This window comes from Pelobates fuscus, chromosome 7 (assembly GCF_036172605.1).
Source record: "Pelobates fuscus isolate aPelFus1 chromosome 7, aPelFus1.pri, whole genome shotgun sequence".
Taxonomy (NCBI): Eukaryota; Metazoa; Chordata; class Amphibia; order Anura; family Pelobatidae; genus Pelobates; species Pelobates fuscus.
The window spans coordinates 32,059,980-32,079,825 of NC_086323.1; the positions used below are offsets into that span (position 1 = coordinate 32,059,980).

General features: G+C 38.9%; 1 protein-coding gene across 1 annotated transcript in view; it reads right to left on the reverse strand.

Moving 5' to 3' along the window:
• Window positions 1-4,271: 4,271 nt before the first annotated feature.
• DNAI4 (dynein axonemal intermediate chain 4) overlaps window positions 4,272-19,846 on the reverse strand; it is a 42,137-nt gene continuing 26,562 nt past the window's right edge. The window contains exons 9-17 of the mRNA XM_063427215.1: window positions 19,401-19,540; window positions 18,230-18,316; window positions 15,261-15,412; window positions 13,960-14,117; window positions 11,393-11,517; window positions 8,584-8,682; window positions 7,595-7,821; window positions 7,293-7,446; window positions 4,272-4,509 (exon numbers count right to left, since the gene is read on the reverse strand). Of these exons, the coding sequence (XP_063283285.1) occupies window positions 4,459-4,509; window positions 7,293-7,446; window positions 7,595-7,821; window positions 8,584-8,682; window positions 11,393-11,517; window positions 13,960-14,117; window positions 15,261-15,412; window positions 18,230-18,316; window positions 19,401-19,540 (1,193 nt within the window). The 3' untranslated portion in view covers window positions 4,272-4,458. The remainder of the gene's footprint in view (window positions 4,510-7,292; window positions 7,447-7,594; window positions 7,822-8,583; window positions 8,683-11,392; window positions 11,518-13,959; window positions 14,118-15,260; window positions 15,413-18,229; window positions 18,317-19,400; window positions 19,541-19,846) is intronic.

Genomic DNA, 19,846 nt, shown 5'->3' on the forward strand with positions numbered 1-19,846 from the left:
GAAGAAGGCAAAGAAAGGAGATTGGAGCAGGAAGGACAACGTGGAGGACAAGTGATCTCTCCACTTCATCCTGGACACTGGGCTGAGGCTTTGTCACCTGACAGGCAGACCCTGGACCCTCTCATCATCCCAGGTAAAATAATAAAAAACTTTTTTGATTATTTGAGATGTAGACATATTGGTTATTTTTAAAGGAACACTGTTTACCATAACAATTTAATCTAAATTAAGTTGTTATGGTGCCAGTAGTCCCCGGGCGCTCTTTTAATTTAATGGGTTAAAACCTATCCTAGATCTTCAGGTCCCCCAGCAGGAACCAGCTTCTGAAACTGAGTTTCAGAAAGGTCAGGGTGCCGCTACGTAATGGCGCGCGCGGATTGGGTATAGCAAAGTGCTACTAATTAGAATAACCTCAATATCCGTTATAAAACCAGGAAAAAGTGGGCATGGATGGTGAGCTTATTCAGTGGTGCAAGGCTGCCAGCCCTCTCCTGGCTGTGGACCACAGTAGATGAGCTTGTATTTCTTGTCCCTGGTCTGACAGGAAGTGCTCACAGAGAGCATCGAACTGCTTCCTGTCAGACTGGGTTAACAGGAAACAGAAGCTCCTCTACCGCAGTCTGCACCTTGATGTCTGGCAGGCCGCATGTTGGAAGCTCCAGCCCCATGCTAATCTCTCGGTTTCCATATTCCCTAACAGTGATGCAGGATGTTGGTGGGCAGGGTAAAAGGGTTACACGAATCACGTAATTGTCACTGCCCAAAGTGGCACCCAGTGTTAAGTATTGGAGGGTCAGCTTGGCGTGAATGCATGCCAGGCTGCCTGTCAACCATGCAGGCTGGCCTAACGGTGTATTATGAAGGCAGCACCATGAGCTTGGCGCAAATGCGTTTAATGGTGCTCTCACTCTACGCTTTCTAAGGACTGTCCCCAGCACTCACTTGTCTAGTCCTCTCCTTCCGTTCTTACTAGCAGGCAGAAGCTCCTGGTTTGCAGACTGGGACAGAACAAAAGTGGATGTAGTGAGTGTGGAAGAAAGGGAACATGCCACAGTGTTAGAGAGACCGAAGCAGCAGGAGATTCACAGAGTGTGCTACGTCAGCTTTACCATAACTAATTTAATTGTCAGTCAGTCCACACCAGGTTTGTTCCTTTACATCCTTCTTAAGTTTCAATATTTAATTACCTCTAGTAATTTTTCTTATCTTTTTTTTCTTCCTTCAATTAATGGGTCTATTCCATGGGCATGAGCTAGGGGTAACACCCAAAGTTGGGGGAGGCAAAGACACACCGATGGGCTGTGGGGAGAAAGAGACAAAGAGAGACTGAGAAAGAAAGAGACAAGGTGCCTGGGGGACGAGACACACAGAGGGGTTCGGAAGGGGAAAAAAGAGACAGACATAGGCTTGGGGGGAGAAAGAGACATGCTGCTGGGGTAAGAGAAGCACAGAGGACCAGGGGAAAAGACACACACAATGGTCAGGTGGGAGGAAAAAAAAACATACAGAGGGGCTGAGAAAGGACAGAAAGGAATACACAAAAGGGGCTGGGGGGAAGAAGCCCACTAAGGGGATGGAGGAGAAAGATACACACTTCACTCAGCCTCTATTTTTCTCCCGCACCTTGTCTGTAAGAGACACAAAAAGGGGCTGATGGGAGTAAGAGACGCACAAAGGAAGTGTAATAGATGCACAAAGAGAAACAATGGAGGATAATATATACTAAAGGGGGTAAGACATTGAAAAGAGAGGATAAGAAACACAAAAGGAGGTAAGAAATTCAAGAGGGAGATTAAGGGACACACAGGTGAAAAAGCATTTTTTGGGTAGAAAAAAAAGGTGGGAGCAAAATGCATCTTCTTCTGTGTTACCAAAAATCCTTGCCCTGCATGTATCCATTAAGTTTGAAGCAGGATTGGAGACACAGAGCGCAGCAGATAGTGTAGCGCGCATAATCCCTCTTCTACCCTGTGCGTGAAGTCATGCATAATGGTCAAAGGGAAGGAAGACAGAAGCGCACCAGGATTAAGCCAGTATTAACATGTATTACACAGCTAAAAGGCCTTATTTTATCTCAGTGACTAATGAGTGGGGCCCACGCAAACAAACATTTCTGAAGAAGTGGCACACTGCAGAAAAAAAAATGTACTTTCTTATAACTGCATCCTGTGAGTTTCCCTCCACCAGATACATGACACTTGGGAGGTATGACAATCTTAGTGTTTTCTGTCGATAAGATTCTGGAATTCGGCTCATTGTAACTATCAGCACCATGCCCAATGGGCTCTTAATTTGGCCCTGAGGGCGGAAGGTGAGAAAAAAATTGGTTCATCCTAATTGATCGCAAAATTTGGACGGAACAAATCAGAGGAACCAATTTTTTTTTCAGCGTGCATGTGTCTATTCTACAGCAGCCTGGTGGAAAATATTCACCTGCAATGGTAAGTTTACAAGGTTGTCTATAAAGGCTAACAGCAGTCATTACCTGCAGTAAAATGATTTATACGTTTTTTGCTGCAATCAGATATCAGATGTCGCTTATCAGAGATATCATTTAGCTTTCTCTACAAAAAGAAAACATTAGTTTTTTTAGGCTATTGTCCACAGGTGAAAAGATTAGGTTTTGTTTGCGAAGAGTATCAAAAAATCCCCTGTATAAATTGAAACATATGTTTTCATTATCATTTATTTCAAAGACCTCCTTTTTGTAAATTTTATTTTATTTATAGAGTTTAAAAACTGTATGTATCAAAGAACAGAGCTTTGAATTTTGCCAACAGCTTGTATAAGGGTCCCACCAAAACCCTTGGGGAAGACTGAAACACACCTGAAGGACGAGGAATATGATTCATAAAGATGACTGATTGATGATGTTCATATCGTTCTGTGAAATGTTTCTCTTTTTCTATTCAGTTTTAATGTTTTTTTTTTGTTTTAGTTTATAAGCCCTTTTCTTTAAACTTTGATTGTGTACAGCTCCATAATAAAACGTGTATGGTTATTCACTAAACAATAGATTGGGCAAAATGCAGTGAAAATTACCAAATTCAGATTCGTTCGGTCTATCTGATTCTGTAACATTCGTTGAAAAGTGACTGCATGGTGTCCGATGATAAACCGAATGCATCCAGTAGGCTGCACATTCACAAATTATTAATTCACTAGATTTTAGAAAATGAATGATAATTGGAAGTACTACTTGCTTATCAGGGAAATAGTTAAATAAAACCTCAGCGGGTTAATTATGTGGCGACTGCCCAGCCACCAGTTGGAAAAGTAATAAAAAAATTAAAAATAAAAGCTTATGGGGTTCCAATATTACTATCATGGAGGTATTGTATCCTCATATGCCCCCACCTGCCACATATCTACTAGATGTTTAAATCTAGTGACTAGGCAGCCATTGCAGCCCAATTACTAGAAAAGGCCCCATTCCTTGTGAAATAATGGTAGGAGGGCGTAGTCTCCCGGTACCCCCACTTGTGGGCATCAGATGGGGCTAATTATATTATTAATAGTGAAGATCTAGTGATCTAGCAACAACTCATGGGTGATGGGACCTAATATTAATATGGAGGGGAGGACCATGTGCCCTCCAGCCCCCACCCATGGATGACGGGTGGAGGCCCTAATTCATTATAAAATAGGGTGGATGGACATGACATTGTCCACCCCCAAAAAACATAGGATGTCCCTCCCCAGGTGGTTAGGGTCCACAATCCTCTAGCCACCCCTCTAAAATAGGGGAAGACCTAATGTCCCCCTGGCACCCACCCATGGGTCACCTATGGGTGACGGTGGGGGCTATAATTAGCTTTAAAATACAGTGGGTGGGCATGCCATTGTCCTTCCTAGCCCCCTAATAGTGAAGGGGGGTATTAAAACTAAAGCCTGTGCAAAAATTGTATACATACCATCACAAGCACTTCACACAAATATACATCTGCATTTGCACACACATACACTAGCACTCCACATTAATACACTAATGGAGCCACACACCAGCACACCACACCCTACATTCACATAATTCCCTGGTGGCGGGGTGCAGTGAAGGTGTGTGGTGATTTGTGATGCTGGATGGAGGGGTAAACAGCTATTACTTTAGCATTTCTAATGGAAGCCCTTGTGACACCCCATTAAGAGGGCACGGTGCTTATTGATTTCTGATGGGGCATACATGATGACCCGCAATTTTCACAAAGGTCAAAGAAGGACAGAAGCATTGACCTTTTGTTCTTGTGAATAAATAACTTTATTTCAATGTGTGTTTCTGAGAACCTTTTATGATTTGTAAAAACATAAATATGAGTTACCCTGGAAAAAGTAACCCATTCAGCAACAAATACTCAGCAAACACATAATATAATTTGTTTAATTATATAAATCACAGCTATTTCAAGTCAGTGCTGTGACATTATCAGGAATGTCCACTTAGTGCAAGTTTCTGATCATAAATCACAGTTGACTGGCCAATGTAGCTCCAATTAAGTCCTCTAAAGCGTTTACCTGTGGATGGAAAAGGGCAGAAAAAACAAAATAGAAATTAACATCATTACAGTGCAGTAGGCTCGGGCAGGAATATGGAACAATGGCTACAAATTTACACACACGAATGACAATGAACGGGACGTTTCAGGTGTAATGTCTGGTTCAGTGTGTCATAAACACACAGCTCTCCAATAAACAGGCACTTAGAGGCAGGAGCGGAGATTTAAAAGGAACATTCACTGCGCAGAGTGGAAGGCACGCAATGAAACTGACATGGAGCATGTAACGAAAACATCCGGGATGTTCAAGGCTCAGTCACAAATCACGCTTTAACTTATTTTATATAGGAAAGAGAAATAGAGAAATATTGGTGATGCTATTTGTTGGCATGCGATGCAGGGAACTGTTACAAATAGCTGGTCTCTGAGCAATTATGATTTTTATTTTGTAGCTTGTTTGATGTGGAATATAATTAGCTGGGATCCTATGGGATGTATGAGGTGGTAATATTGATCCTGGGAATCACTGGGGATAGTGCTATAAACAGTATACACAGGGTGACAGATTTTTCCCATGGGAACTATGGGGATTTATAGACAAAAGAGACTGGGTTAATTATAAAGAGAATGTCCCAGCCAATAATTTATCTGTGAGATGTATAGCAGGGGATTAAAGGTACTCTCCAGATATGATCTATAAAGAATATCTGCAAAAACAAGAACATTAAAAATGTCCTGTATTTGACGTAAATCTCCAGGCTTTGCTTTTTCTTCAGGGAGCTCTGCCTAAACTAGTTATTGACATTCACAAGCAAAGTTATTATGTGCCCACAACTTTCTCTTGCTGTGCGCACTGTGTCCCTAAACCCCTTAAGGACCAAACTTCTGGAATAAAAGGGAATCATGACTGTGTCCTTAAGGGGTTAAAGGCATACTATAAGCGTCAAAACAACTTTAGCTTAATGAACAGTTTTATCACATAGATCATGCCCCTTCAGTCTCCTTGCTTACTTCTCAGCCACTTAGGAGTTAAATCACATTTGTTTTGTTTCTGTACAGAGTCCCAACCACATCTCCCCTGGCTGTGACTGACACAGCCTGCATGAAAACAAAATGGTATAATTTTCAATCAGAATTTAACTTGCTTTACAAATTTGTATCTCCTGCTCTGTAAATTTAACTTTAATCACACAGGAGGCTCCTGTCGGGTGTAGAAGGCTATTAAAAGAGAAGGAAATAAGACATTCCAGCTTAAGCAGATTAAACAGGAACCTAAAATATCTAAATTTCTTTACAGGAAGTGTTTAGGAAGGAAGTGGAAGTCACATGCAAGGAGGTGTGACTAGGGCAGTATAAACAAAGTGATTTAACTCCTAAATGTCAGAGAATTGAGCAATGAGATTGCAGTAGCATGATCTATACACCAAAACTGCTTCATTAAGCTAAAGTTGTTTTGGGGACTACAGGGTACCTTTACAGATAGTTACATATAGTTACATAGCTGAAAAGAGACTTGCGTCCATCAAGTTCAGCCTTCCTCACATATGTTTTTTGCTGTTGATCCAAAAGAAGGCAAAAAAAAACAGTTTGAAGCACTTCCAATTTTGCAACAAGCTAGGAAAAAAATTCCTTCTTGACCTCAGAATGGCAGTCAGATTTATCCTTGGATCAAGCAGTTATTACCCTACATTGAATATTGAATATTCTGTTTTTGCAAGTATGCATCTAGTAGCTGTTTGAACATCTGTATGGACTCTGATAAAACCAATTCTTCAGGCAGAGAATTCCACATCCTGATTGTTCTTACAGTAAAAAAAAACCAAACCTTTCTTTTGCCTTAGACGAAATCTTCTTTCTTCTAGTCTAAACGCATGACCTCGTGTCCTATTTAAAGTCCGGTTTGTGAATAGATTTCCACACAATGGTTTGTATTGGCCCCGAATATATTTGTATAATGTTATCATATCCCCTCTCAGGCGACGTTTTTCTAAACTAAATAGGTTTAAATTTGTTAACCTTTCTTCATAGCTGATATGTTCCATTCCTTTTACTAATTTTGTAGCCCGTCTCTGCACTTTTTCTGCCATAATATCCTTCTTTAGAACAGGTGCCCAAAATTGCACAGCATATTCAATGTGTGGTCTTACCAGTGAGTTATAAAGAGGCAAAATGATATTCTCGTCCCGAGAATGAATGCCCTTTTTCATGCATGACAATACCCTGCTGGCCTTGGCCACTGCTGATTTACCAAACACTCCAGGGGATTCTGGGAGGTGGAGCTTCGCTGTCAGCTTTCTAATGTAGATATCTGAACTGCAACCCCTCAGGGTAGTATAAATACCTGTAACAGTACATTTACCATATCACATATTTAAAGGGTTTTGGCATATAGTTGCATCAATTTCTGCAGTTAAAAGACACTGCGTGCAGTAATAGAGGGACTTGGACATCTGTGCATCATAAGCTATATAATAATTATACATTGCTATGGAACTTAGGGCACACCAATGGGTTGGAGGATACATAGTTTCATATAATGAGAGCGTCTATGCTCACTGCACTTCACACTCTGTTGGGTAAGCAGCTGTTTGTCATTATGGACAATAAAGTTTTTTGTTCCTATTTTTCATCCCAGAGACAGATAAATTTTGTGGCCAAAACTGGTAGAACAAGGTAGGAGGAAACCTGTGGATCCAAGCCTGAAACAAGACAGCCCCTCTATTAGTGTGCTTTAACATAGACAGTAATTAAGTACTGTGGCCAGATAGATTTATTCCTAAATTATTATCGAATGACCCTTACCTCTGGAACATTGGAGCTTGAGATGTTACTCAGTTTATACACGCTAACTTGTCCATCACTGTCTCCAATCAGAACACAATCTGTATTTTTAGCAAATAATATCGATGTTAGTTTAACCCCTGGATTTGCCAAACTCACGATGACTGGGTCTAAACTAGAAAGAAGAAAATATATATATAAAAAGTCAGAAATAACCGGCAAATACAATCACGTTTCTTCTAAAGAAAGTATCAGTTTTAAACTTTTAACTCACGACACCTTCTAAACAATTAAAAAGTAAAAAAGGCTAAACGATTTCTTACGTGCTGACCGCTAGATCCCAAATTTCCACCATGGTCTCATTCACAGTTCCAAACACCAGTGGAGATACTGGAGACCACATGATATCGTACACAGCGTTCGTGGTGGCAGCGAATGTTAAGATGGGTTTCAGAATATCTTGGCGCCACAAATTAATTGTCCAGTCAGCTGAACAACTTAGGAATATGTCTGGACAGAATGGAGACCAAGCGATTTTGTACACTGGACCCTATTTTGTGAGAAAAAAAACAAGAGGCCATAAAAACCAAACAAACAAAAAGTCAACATTCTAGTAGTATCACAGCTTCTTAATTCAAGTGATCTATGCTGAGATATGTATTGGGCGTTTACTCTGCACGGACCGTCGATTCATGAAAATTAATGAAATGCTCACATGTTTACAATGTCATGTACAATTAATAGTGACTTTCAAGATTTTTTATTTTAATTATATTAAATGGAGCAAATTATTAATTTTTAATCACATAACATCCTTCTGTTGCTGCATAACTTTTTATATTTGCTAAATATGCTATAATCCAATATTTACTACCCCATCCACCCTCCAACAAATGTTGTCTGTAATTGCAACCTGTTTATAAAATTTTAACAAATTTATCGATACAATATACAAAATTGGGAGTGAAATTCCTAAAATGTTTCTAAATAGGTTCTGAAATAAGCAAATAAGTAGATGTGTCGCCTGCGAAAATTGTTGAAATAAAGAATTTAAAATAAATGAAACACCCACTACACAAACAACCAACCAAGGAGAGCAGGAGAACCCTCCCACTTGTGGTTCCTCTAGGAAGTGCACTTTGCAGCTGCTAAAGAAGTAACTCCACCTTCTAAATACAAAGTACTGGTTATGAAGCAAGAATATTGGTGTCATTGCTGTTCTATGTTAAAGTGGGTGTCATGAATGTTATACATGTCTCTATGTTTTATACTATCAAAACAGCTTATAACAGACTGGTTATAATGTACTCACCTTGTGTGCCTGGTATGTATCTAGAAATTGCTCGTTGTATGAACAGGAACACTTATGTATATGTCCTTCTTCGGTTCCAGCCAGATATATGTTTGAGTCCTTTAGGAAAAACAATGAAGGACTCTGTAAGTAAACAATTCAGAATATCTCAAATGGACCCAAAATCTGATCAATTAAAGGGACACTATAGTCACCTGAACAACTTTAGCTTAATGAAGCAGTTTTGGTGTATAGAACATGCCCCTGCAGCCTCACTGCTCAATCCTCTGCCATTTAGGAGTTAAATCCCTTTGTTTATGAACCCGCAGAGGCGGGCTACAAAATTAATAAAAGGAATGGAACATATCAGCTATGAAGAAAGGTTAACAAATTTAAACCTATTTAGTTTAGAAAAACGTCGCCTGAGAGGGGATATGATAACATTATACAAATATATTCGGGGCCAATACAAACCATTGTGTGGAAATCTATTCACAAACCGGACTTTACATAGGACACGAGGCCATGCGTTTAGACTGGAAGAAAGAAGATTTCGTCTAAGGCAAAGGAAAGGGTTTTTTACTGTAAGAACAATCAGGATGTGGAATTCTATGCCTGAAGAAGTGGTTTTATCAGAGTCCATACAGATGTTTAAACAGCTACTAGATGCATACTTGCAAAGACAGAATATTCAAGGATATAATCTTTCAATGTAGGGTAATAACTGCTTGATTCAAGGATAAATCTGACTGCCATTCTGGGGTCAAGAAGGAATTTTTTGTCCTAGCTTGTTGCAAAATTGTGCTTCAAACTGGGTTTTTTTTTTTTTTTTTTTCTTTTGGATCAACAGCAAAAAACAGGTGTGAGGAAGGCTGAACTTGATGGACGCAAGTCTCTTTTCAGCTATCTAACTATGTAACCCTAGTCACAACCCCTGCATGTGACTTGCACAGCCTTCCATAAACACTTCCTGTAAAGAGAGCCCTATTTAGGCTTTCTTTATTGCAAGTTCTGTTTAATTAAGATTTTCTTATCCCCTGCTATGTTAATAGCTTGCTAGACCCTGCAAGAGCCTCCTGTATGTGATTAAAGTTCAATTTAGAGATTGAGATACAATTATTTAAGGTAAATTACATCTGTTTGAAAGTGAAACCAGTTTGTTTTTTTCATGCAGGCTCTGTCAATCATAGCCAGGGGAGGTGTGGCTAGGGCTGCATAAACAGAAACAAAGTGATTTAACTCCTAAATGACAGTGAATTGAGCAGTGAGATTGCAGGGAAATGATCTATACACTAAAACTGCTTTATTTAGCTAAAGTAATTTAGGTGACTATAGTGTTCCTCTAACAACTAAAATATTGCTTATATTCATATGGGACTATTCACCAAGATAAAAATTTTGGAGAATTGAAAAGGAAATTAAAAAACTTTAGGTCAAATTAGTCGAGTTTGGAAAATTCAAAGAGTTGAAGATGATTCCTGCACCAGTTAGATAACAGGAGTATAAAACAGAATTGAGATTACACAAACTAAGCCACTAATTACAGAGAGCAAGCCTGGTACATACTGACAATTATTATGGATTGGTTATATCCATTTAAAAAAATCTTTATTTTTTGAAGATGATAAAGATGCCACAGTACTGCTATGGAGTATGAGCTCATACAAAGGACTTCTGTAATGAGGTGTCCTCCTTGCAGAGGATTCTGGGAGATGTACAACATGTACGGTTATTTACTGAGGGTAAATAATGCAGTGGAGGCAAGTAAAAATACTTGCTGTGCTTATATGTTGCAGTGATATCTCAGACACACACTAAGGCATCTTATGGAGAAATGTCATACACACGCATGCAAGGTACTGCAAGAGTTAACTATAATTTGCATACTTTGACGGCTTTGACAGGCAAAGCATACAAAGTAAAAAAAGAAAACATTTATCACAATTAATAGCTAAACTTTAGTGACTGTTATTGTACCTCAGTTAACCTTTAAAAGCATTGAGAACCAAGCAATGGATATCCCATAGACGTACTTAATGACATAAGAGCAATAATTAGGTGAGGACCTGTCAGAAATGGGGTAATTAGTAGGTAATGTCAGTACATGCAAGTTTACTTAATACATATATACTTCATATAGAGTCATAGAATAAAACGATTGTGCATAGGGTTATAAATATATGAAATTTACATTGTAAATAATATAAATAATTTGCAGTATGTGTAATTATAATCTAATATCTGTCATTTTGGTTGTTTACTATATACTCTTACCTCTTCTCTTATTTTCCTTATTTTTTTGTGACAAAATTATACTTAAAGGATCATTATAGAGTCAGGAAAACAAAGCGGTTTTCCTGACACTATAGTGCCCTCAATGTCCCCCTCTCATGATGCTGAGGGGGTTAAAACCCTTCCAGCAGCTTACCTTAATCCAGCGCCGGGCGCTGGTGACCTTTCCTCCTCTTCCGACGTCAGCTCCCCCTTCCGACGTCAGCGGAGCCAAATGAGTAAGTGTACATAGGAAGCTCTGCATGATGGAGGCGAAATGTGCCTCCAGCGTCGCAGATGCGCCTCTAGTGGCTGTCTGGAAGACAGCCACTAGAGGCTGGATTAACCCCAAATGTAAACATAGCAGTTTCAGTGCTATGTTTGCATCTGAAGGGTTAAAACCTGAGGGACCTGGCACCCAGACCACTTAATTGAGCTGAAGTGGTCTGGGTGACTATAGTGTCCCTTTAATTATATTCAAAGATTGCCAAAAGAAAAAATAATGTGCAGTAGTGTAAATGACAGCTTAGCGTATAAAAGGTGCAGGTTTTCAGATCACCTTTGGAAGGAAATCAAAACACATTCCTTGAGCCTGGCGTGAAATCAGTGCTTCCCCTTTCTTTTCGTTTATGGCGGTTGCCTTTCTGGATTTCTTGATCCCTGTGCGTTTTAATTTCATCAGGTCTGCGTACATAAAACAAAAGAAAGTTTGAGAACTGATGGTTGTATAGGAGTTTATGGTAATAGATTGTAAAAGAATGTAATTGGTCATTTTAGGATGTTATGTATTCATTCATCATTTTTCATGTATGTATATTGTACATTTGACTTTTTTTGTAAGTAATCATAGCTATAAAAGAAAATTAGAAATATATTTGGAGACAATAAAGACCGCTGTCTTAAAATCTATTCATAAATAGGACTATACTTAGGACATGAGGCCACCCATTTAGACTTAAAGAAAGGAGATTTAGTCTAAGGCCAATGAACAGGTTATTTGAAGTAAGAACAATAAGGATATGGAATTACCGTATTTATCGGCGTATAACACGCACTTTTTTCCCCTGAAAATAGGGGAAAAATCGTGGGTGCGTGTTATACGCCGATATCCCATAATTACTTACCTGTCCTGAAGCGTGGGCCGGCTTCACAGCGCGCACCGCGGTACAGGAACTTTAATTTCAGGTTCCGGTTTCCGGCGGGACTGAAAGGAAGTGTGCACAATAGTGTGCACACTTCCTTTCAGTCCCGCCGGGAACCGGAACCTGAAATTAAAGTTCCTGTACCGCGGTGCGCGCTGTGAAGCCGGCCCACGCTTCAGGACAGGTAAGTAATTATGGGAGGGGAGCAAAGTACACTATGGGAGGGGAGGGGAGGGGGAGGAAAGTACACTATGGGAGGGGAGGGGGAGGAAAGTACACTATGGGAGGGGAGGGGGAGGAAAGTACACTATGGGAGGGGAGGGGGAGGAAAGTACACTATGGGAGGGGAGGGGGAGGAAAGTACACTATGGGAGGGGAGGGGGAGGAAAGTACACTATGGGAGGGGAGGGGAGGGGGGAGGAAAGTACACTATGGGAGGGGAGGGGGGGGAAGAAAGTACACTATGGGAGGGGAGGGGGGGGAAGTACACTATGGGAGGGGAGGGGGGGGAGTACATTATGGGAGGGGAGGGGGGGAAGTACATTATGGGAGGGGAGGGGGGAAGTACACTATGGGAGGGGAGGGGGGGAAAGTACACTATGGGAGGGGAGGGGGGGAAAGTACACTATGGGAGGGGAGGGGGGGAAAGTACACTATGGGAGGGGAGGGGGGGAAATACTATGGGAGGGGAGAGGGGGGGGGAATACTATGGGAGGGGATGGGGGGAAATACTATGGGAGGGGATGGGGGGAAATACTATGGGAGGGGAGGGGGGGAATACTATGGGAGGGGAGGGGGGGAGAATACTATGGGAGGGGAGGGGGGGAGAATACTATGGGAGGGGAGGGGGGGAGAATACTATGGGAGGGGAGGGGGGAGAATACTATGGAAAGGGGGGAATACTATGGGATGAGGGGGGGGAATACTATGGGAGGGGGGGAAATTTCCTGGAATTTCTTTCTAAAAATGAGGTGCGTGTTATACGCCGGTGCGTGTTATACGCCGATAAATACGGTATCTGCCTGAAGAGGTGGTTTTATCAGAGTCTGTACAGATGTATAAACAGCAACTGGATGAATTCTTGCAAAAAACAGAATATTCAGGGATATTATATTCATTATATGGGATAATAGCTTCTTGATCCAAGGAGAGTGTTTTCAGTTATTTATTAAAATAATATTGTGTCATTTTGCCACAAGAATATTGCTACCCCCTTAAGGGTTTTGGTTAGAAATCATTGACATTGACTTTACTGTTCCATAAATTTGTGATTTTCATTTTTTGGACAGGGAATTCTCTCTCATTCCCTGTTTTTCCTTTATTTGAATATTTACGCAGTCACTTTGCACGGTTGCTACATGTCAGTAGTGGTATTTGCTTTCACAACAGCTACTACTACTTTACAAGGATTATCTGTGGATATGTGACAATATTTTTAATGCATAATAATGCAACTAATTCTGGACTATGGGATCTAATCTTATCAGAAATTATTGTCCATCAGGTGTTTATGAGATAGGTAGCTTATCATCAACGAGCAGTACCAATCATCACATAGGATGATGACAGGAACTGCTCACTAAACAGATAGTAGCCATAAAGTGGGGATACGATGAGATTCTCCAGAGACACAGCCAATTCCATGCATTTTATAAAGATTCTATCTTTTTGAAATGCTAATTTTTTAGGGGGAATGACAGTGCCGCTTTAACTAATTCTTCACTGCCTTGTGGAAGGACTAGGAAATAGCAAACGCTATGCCTAGAGGTCTGATGTGTAAAAATATAAAACTTGAAGAATTTTGTCAGTTTGGCAACTTGGTCTAAATAAGCAAATTCCTTCCAGTTTAGTGAATAACATCAGCTAGTTATATTGTTATTTGTTTTATCAAAAAGTTTTGCTCACTTAGAGTCTTATCTTATCTCTTAATGGATCATTTTGCTTTTTATTTTTTAGCAGAGCATAAGTACCTTTTAAAACTCACCATTACAGTTCAGTCCCTTCCTGGTATGCCATCTCACAATTCTGCCATCTTCACTGATTGATACCAGGATTTCGCCTTTATCCTCTGCCAGGGTAACCTGGTCTTGTTCGATCCATTTCAGCTGCCACACGGGGCCTATGTGCTTATTTGGGTTCTCACTAAACAAATAACAATTAAAGTCAAGATTAGTGTATTGCTGCTTGTTAGGTCACTGGCGCTGAGCGTGTATAAGCAAAGGTTAACTTTCTCAGCTGACTGAGGTCAGGTGTCTAATCTGAAGCAGAACACTTTGATAGCCATTGCTCACCATTGTGTGGAAGGGGAACCGCACCAATTTGGCTACTGTGGTTTAATAAATTGTGACATTTATTTGTCAATTCTCTACAATTCACAATTTAGCAAATAACCTAGAAATCATATGTATTTGTTCTGCAAGAGGGTCTTATTGATAACACAAGTTTTTCATCTTAAAAAAAAAACAAAAAACACATTTAGGGCTATTTACTAGAGGAGTTGAATTCCAGTAATCCCTACTGGTAATCCCTACTTCCAACTGCATTGGATTTTCAGTGAAATAGTTTTTATGATTTTTTTATTTTAACTTAGCCTGAGATTTAATGAGTGACAGAGTGGATGGTGCAGTTAGCTCTCACCTGCTGGTCTAATAAAGGTCTCTCAGAGTCTGTCAGCCCAACAAAGTGTAGTTAAACTCACTCAAGTCTATAAACATTTTTAGGGTTATCTGCTAAATTAAGAATATTTGAGAATTTAAAGTGAATTTCAAATGTACAGCCAAAATAGCCAATAACAGAATACTAAAAAATAGACTTGGATAATTTTTCAAATTTGACAATTTTGGCATTAATTCTGGAATCTGCTTTGAATTCCTGGCCGTTGTCACTTTAGTGAATAACCCTGTAAATGTCCTATCTGCATATTTGCCTCATACACCGACGGCAGAACATCAACCTGACATGTAAATCCAGCCCTGACTGTTAATCTTAAAACCGGTCCTGTTACATTCTGGTTGCTTAGCACAGTGGAGCTAAACTAAAGAGGCAGCAATTGTCCAGAGCACCTGCCTTGCAAAGACTGCATTGGGAAGTCTGTGATTGGACAGCCACAGAAAGTCTGGGCGGGGTTAGAAAGGGAGGGATTGCTAAAGCTGCAGACAAGAGATCTGTAGCTTTTGCAAGCTGTTTTTACATATCTCACAAGAATAATGATCCCCACCCTTTTCACAGTTTTGTAAATACCCTTTAGGAACTATATTCTATATGATATGTATTACTATGACTTACCTAGTGTCCAGTATTGGGGCTTTGCTACTGCTTTGCACATTGTATATTGCTACATTGCCATCATACATCCCAACAGCGAGCAGATTTGGATTTGAAGCGGAGAAGTCCACGGCTGTGACTCCACTTTGACAGTGAAAGATGCGTTCCGGCCACTGGGGTGGAAAACAAACCACTTAAACCAATGAGTTGAATAGATATCTGTCAACAAACCTCATAACTCAGAGTAATTAATCTGCCAATAATGTCAATTTGTGCATGCGTTACCCTTGAATGGAAAGAGGTAATCGGTGTGCTGAGAAACATAGAAACATAGAATGTGACGGCAGATAAGAACCATTCGGCCCATCTAGTCTGCCCAATTTTCTAAATACTTTCATTAGTCCCTGGCCTTATCTTATAGTTAGGATAGCCTTATGCCTATCCCACGCATGCTTAGACTCCTTTACTGTGTTAACCTCTAACACTTCAGCTGGAAGGCTATTCCATGCATCCACTACCCTCTCAGTAAAGTAATACTTCCTGATATTATTTTTAAACCTTTGTCCCTCTAATTTAAGACTATGTCCTCTTGTTGTGGTAGTTTTTCTTCTTTTAAATATAGTCTCCTCCTTTACTGTGTTGATTCCCTTTATGTATCTAAATGTTTCTATCATATCCCCCCTGTCTAGTCTTTCCTCCAAGCTATACATGTTAAGATCCTTTTACCTTTCCTGGTAAGTTTTATGAGATAAATGTGCTACAGAATTAGAATACAATTTTGAATGATTTATATACGAAATGACACTTGTTCAGAAGTCAGGACACAACATTCTCTATTACCAAATCACATTAGGTTGGCTCAAACTCAACACTGGAGAAATGATTATGCATATAGCCCTCTCTCATCACAGCAAGTTCAGCTCCAACTGACTTCAATGGAAACTCTGCTCAACAAAATGACCTTCACTTTACTTCTAAAGCTCATCTGCTTACAGTCAGTTATCATTTAATAAAACTGAACCCGCCATGATGCCAGCTGCCAAGGAACATGGTGCATGAAGTATAGAATGCCGGGGACCCGATCGAGACCACCCCGGAGCCTGTCGGAGCTACGGGAGCGGGAATTCAAGTGCGGCCTACTGGGATTAGGGCCGGGGAGAGGCGGCCGCTCTCCCCGACACCGGAACCCTTTCGGGACCTCGCATCTCCGGACCGGTGGGGGACATCCCGGTCCACACTGGACAATCTAACTGGCACAGAGGGCAGCTGAACAGACCACACAGCGGGCGAGGGCATCAAACTGCCAAGACATATCCAAAATGGCAGCCCAGCGCCGGCCTAACGAGCAGAGTACCTGCGTCCAGCCACCCACATACCTCCTGGGGGCCTTGGACCAGATCTGCACAAGCTTCTGGGCCATACTACACAGTCGCGGAATGACTCTCCGACGGGCGGTGAAAACTGTGGCATCATGGGTCCGACCCGCAACGAGACGCCGCTGCTACAGATACCTGCCTCAAGCTCCCAGAACAGCCATCCGGCGACGTAGATACTTGCGATCCCCACGGCGGGAAAAGGTACCAAGATACTCCCACTCCCAAATTCACATAAGTGGAAAAGCCCACTAAGCAGACCACACAAGCACCCCACCTCACCTGAAGCTATGCATCAAGCGCAGCAAGACCCAGCACATCCTAACCAGCGCTGCACGCCAAGCAATCAAGCGGCTGCACATCCCACAGGTCACTACAAGAGCAGACTCCCAACACAGAAATACCGAAGACATGAGGAACTGCCTAACAGAGCACCAGCGTTTCCCGGTGTCAGGGGTCGGCTGAACTTGAACTGGACTTACCCGTTCGTGCCAGAGTCATGCAAACGGCTATGTACTTTTACCTATGGTTTACCCTGATCTTTTACATGCCCGGAAGCCCTAGCTAGCAATCTTTATTTTAAATTCTCTGTCCCTCTGCAAAATGTTTCTTTACGTTTGTTTATGCATTACTAATCAGACTATCAACAATACCGCAGATGTAACTCGCTAGCTAAACATTTTATACCAGCATAAGTACCAATCGATGAGAGCTAGATGTGACTGATTAGCCAGTAACCCCTGCCGAACTCACTTGGACACTGTCCAGTTGTCAGTATCATTTGACTTTTCGTTTTTGCCTCTTTTATCGTTAATCTACTAGCCCATATACTACCTGTCTTTCCTAAGGCGCATTATGTGTTTCAAGTTAGCCCATTCAGCATAGTGGATCATCTATCACAAATATGGGTAGTATATCTTTATGTGGGTTTTATTCTCTTTTTGATTACCGTCCCTACTTCACTTGACTAACCAACCTGCAATGAGAACTATCCTTTGTTGATCTAGCGGATAGATATATTTGAATAGCCTGGTGTTTATCTTTTATATGCAGAGTGGGTGTACAGCGAGAGTCTTTGACCTACTGTTATGTTATTGAACAACGGATTATTAACCTTAGACGAGACCAATCTAATCCTACGATTGCCTAGCATAGCATGTCTGAGCTAATATACTAATGTTATGAAGCAGAATGTTCTTATGTGTTTCTATATATTTTTTTTTCCTCCTATGTATCACAAGAGACCTGCAATTTTCTCTATGAGCAACAGTGTGCTCAATTTATGATTATCGAAGTTAAATGCATAATTATTTTAGCATGTCATATTGCAAGAATGAGCAAGTTATTCCTAAGCCATGTTTATATCCACCCTGATGTCACACCATATGTATCTATTAAAAAAAAAGTGCATTGTTTATCTATTCCCCACTGTAACTAATGTCTTGAAACCTGCATATGGATTGCCGTTGGGGTACCATATGTATGCCTGTGATTGATATATGCACTGCAAAAATAAAGAATTTAAAAGAAATATAGAATGCCTTGTTTGGAGAAAAAAAAACATAATAATAGCAAAAACATGATATAGAAGTTGATGTATGTTTAATATTTAATTACCATAGTATTCTTCAATGACCAACAACAAGTCAAGCCTGCCTTCTGTTCTTTAAAACCAAACTGTCCATAACCAACAGCCAACAGGTCCTGAAAAAAATAAAATAAATATATATATATATAATAATAAAAGGAGGATAATATGAAGATATATAATAAATAAATATATATATATAATAATAAAAGGAGGATAATATGAAGATATATAATAAATAAATATATATATATAATAATAAAAGGAGGATAATATGAAGATATATAATAAATAAATATATATATAATAATAAAAGGAGGATAATATGAAGATATATAATAAATATATATATATATATAATAATAAAAGGAGGATAATATATAGATATATAATAAATAAATATATATATATAATAATAAAAGGAGGATAATATGAAGATATATAATAATAAAAGGAGGATAATATGAAGATATATAATAAATAAATATATATATAATAATAAAAGGAGGATAATATGAAGATATATAATAAATAAATATATATATATATATAATAAAAGGAGGATAATATGAAGATATATAATAAATAAATATATATATAATAATAAAAGGAGGATAATATGAAGATATATAATAAATAAATATATATATAATAATAATATAATAAGGATAATATGAAGATATATAATAAATAAATATATATATATATAATAATAATATAATAAGGATAATATGAAGATATATAATAAATAAATATATATATAATAATAATATAATAAGGATAATATGAAGATATATAATAAATAAATATATATATATAATAATAATAATAATAAAAGGAGGATAATATGAAGATATATAATAAATAAATATATATATATAATAATAATATAATAAGGATAATATGAAGATATATAATAAATAAATATATATATATAATAATAATATAATAAGGATAATATGAAGATATATAATAAATAAATATATATATATATAATAATAATAAAAGGAGGATAATATGAAGATATATAATAAATAAATATATATATATAATAATAATAAAAGGAGGATAATATGAAGATATATAATAAATAAATATATATATAATAATAATATAATAAGGATAATATGAAGATATATAATAAATAAATATATATATAATAATAATATAATAAGGATAATATGAAGATATGACACTTACTGGGTTCTTTTTGTTCCAGGACATGCTGCTGACATTATGGCCTTTAGTTATATCACAGATAAACGACCACAATCGATCTAGACTAGGGGAAGTCACAACGGGTGTTACTGCTTTATCGGGTTCTACTGCGGCTTCGGGATCTGGAGAGTAACCATGAAAAGGTGTGATAATGCAGTAATGCAGTCATGTGCTGGCCCAATTTTCTACATGCAAACTAAACAAGGAGCAAATTTTAAGACTTGTGATATTGAAACAGATAACTACTGGATTAAACAAGCAAAATAGAGTGACGTTCATGAACAACCAACCAGGAGATTCATTGTCACAGTATAATGTACCTGCTTTAAAATTGTAAAACTGTGCAACCAGGATAAAAGAGAAGTATCCATAATCATAAATGACCCTCTGTAAACTATGTATACATTGTATGGTGTATGTATCAGGGC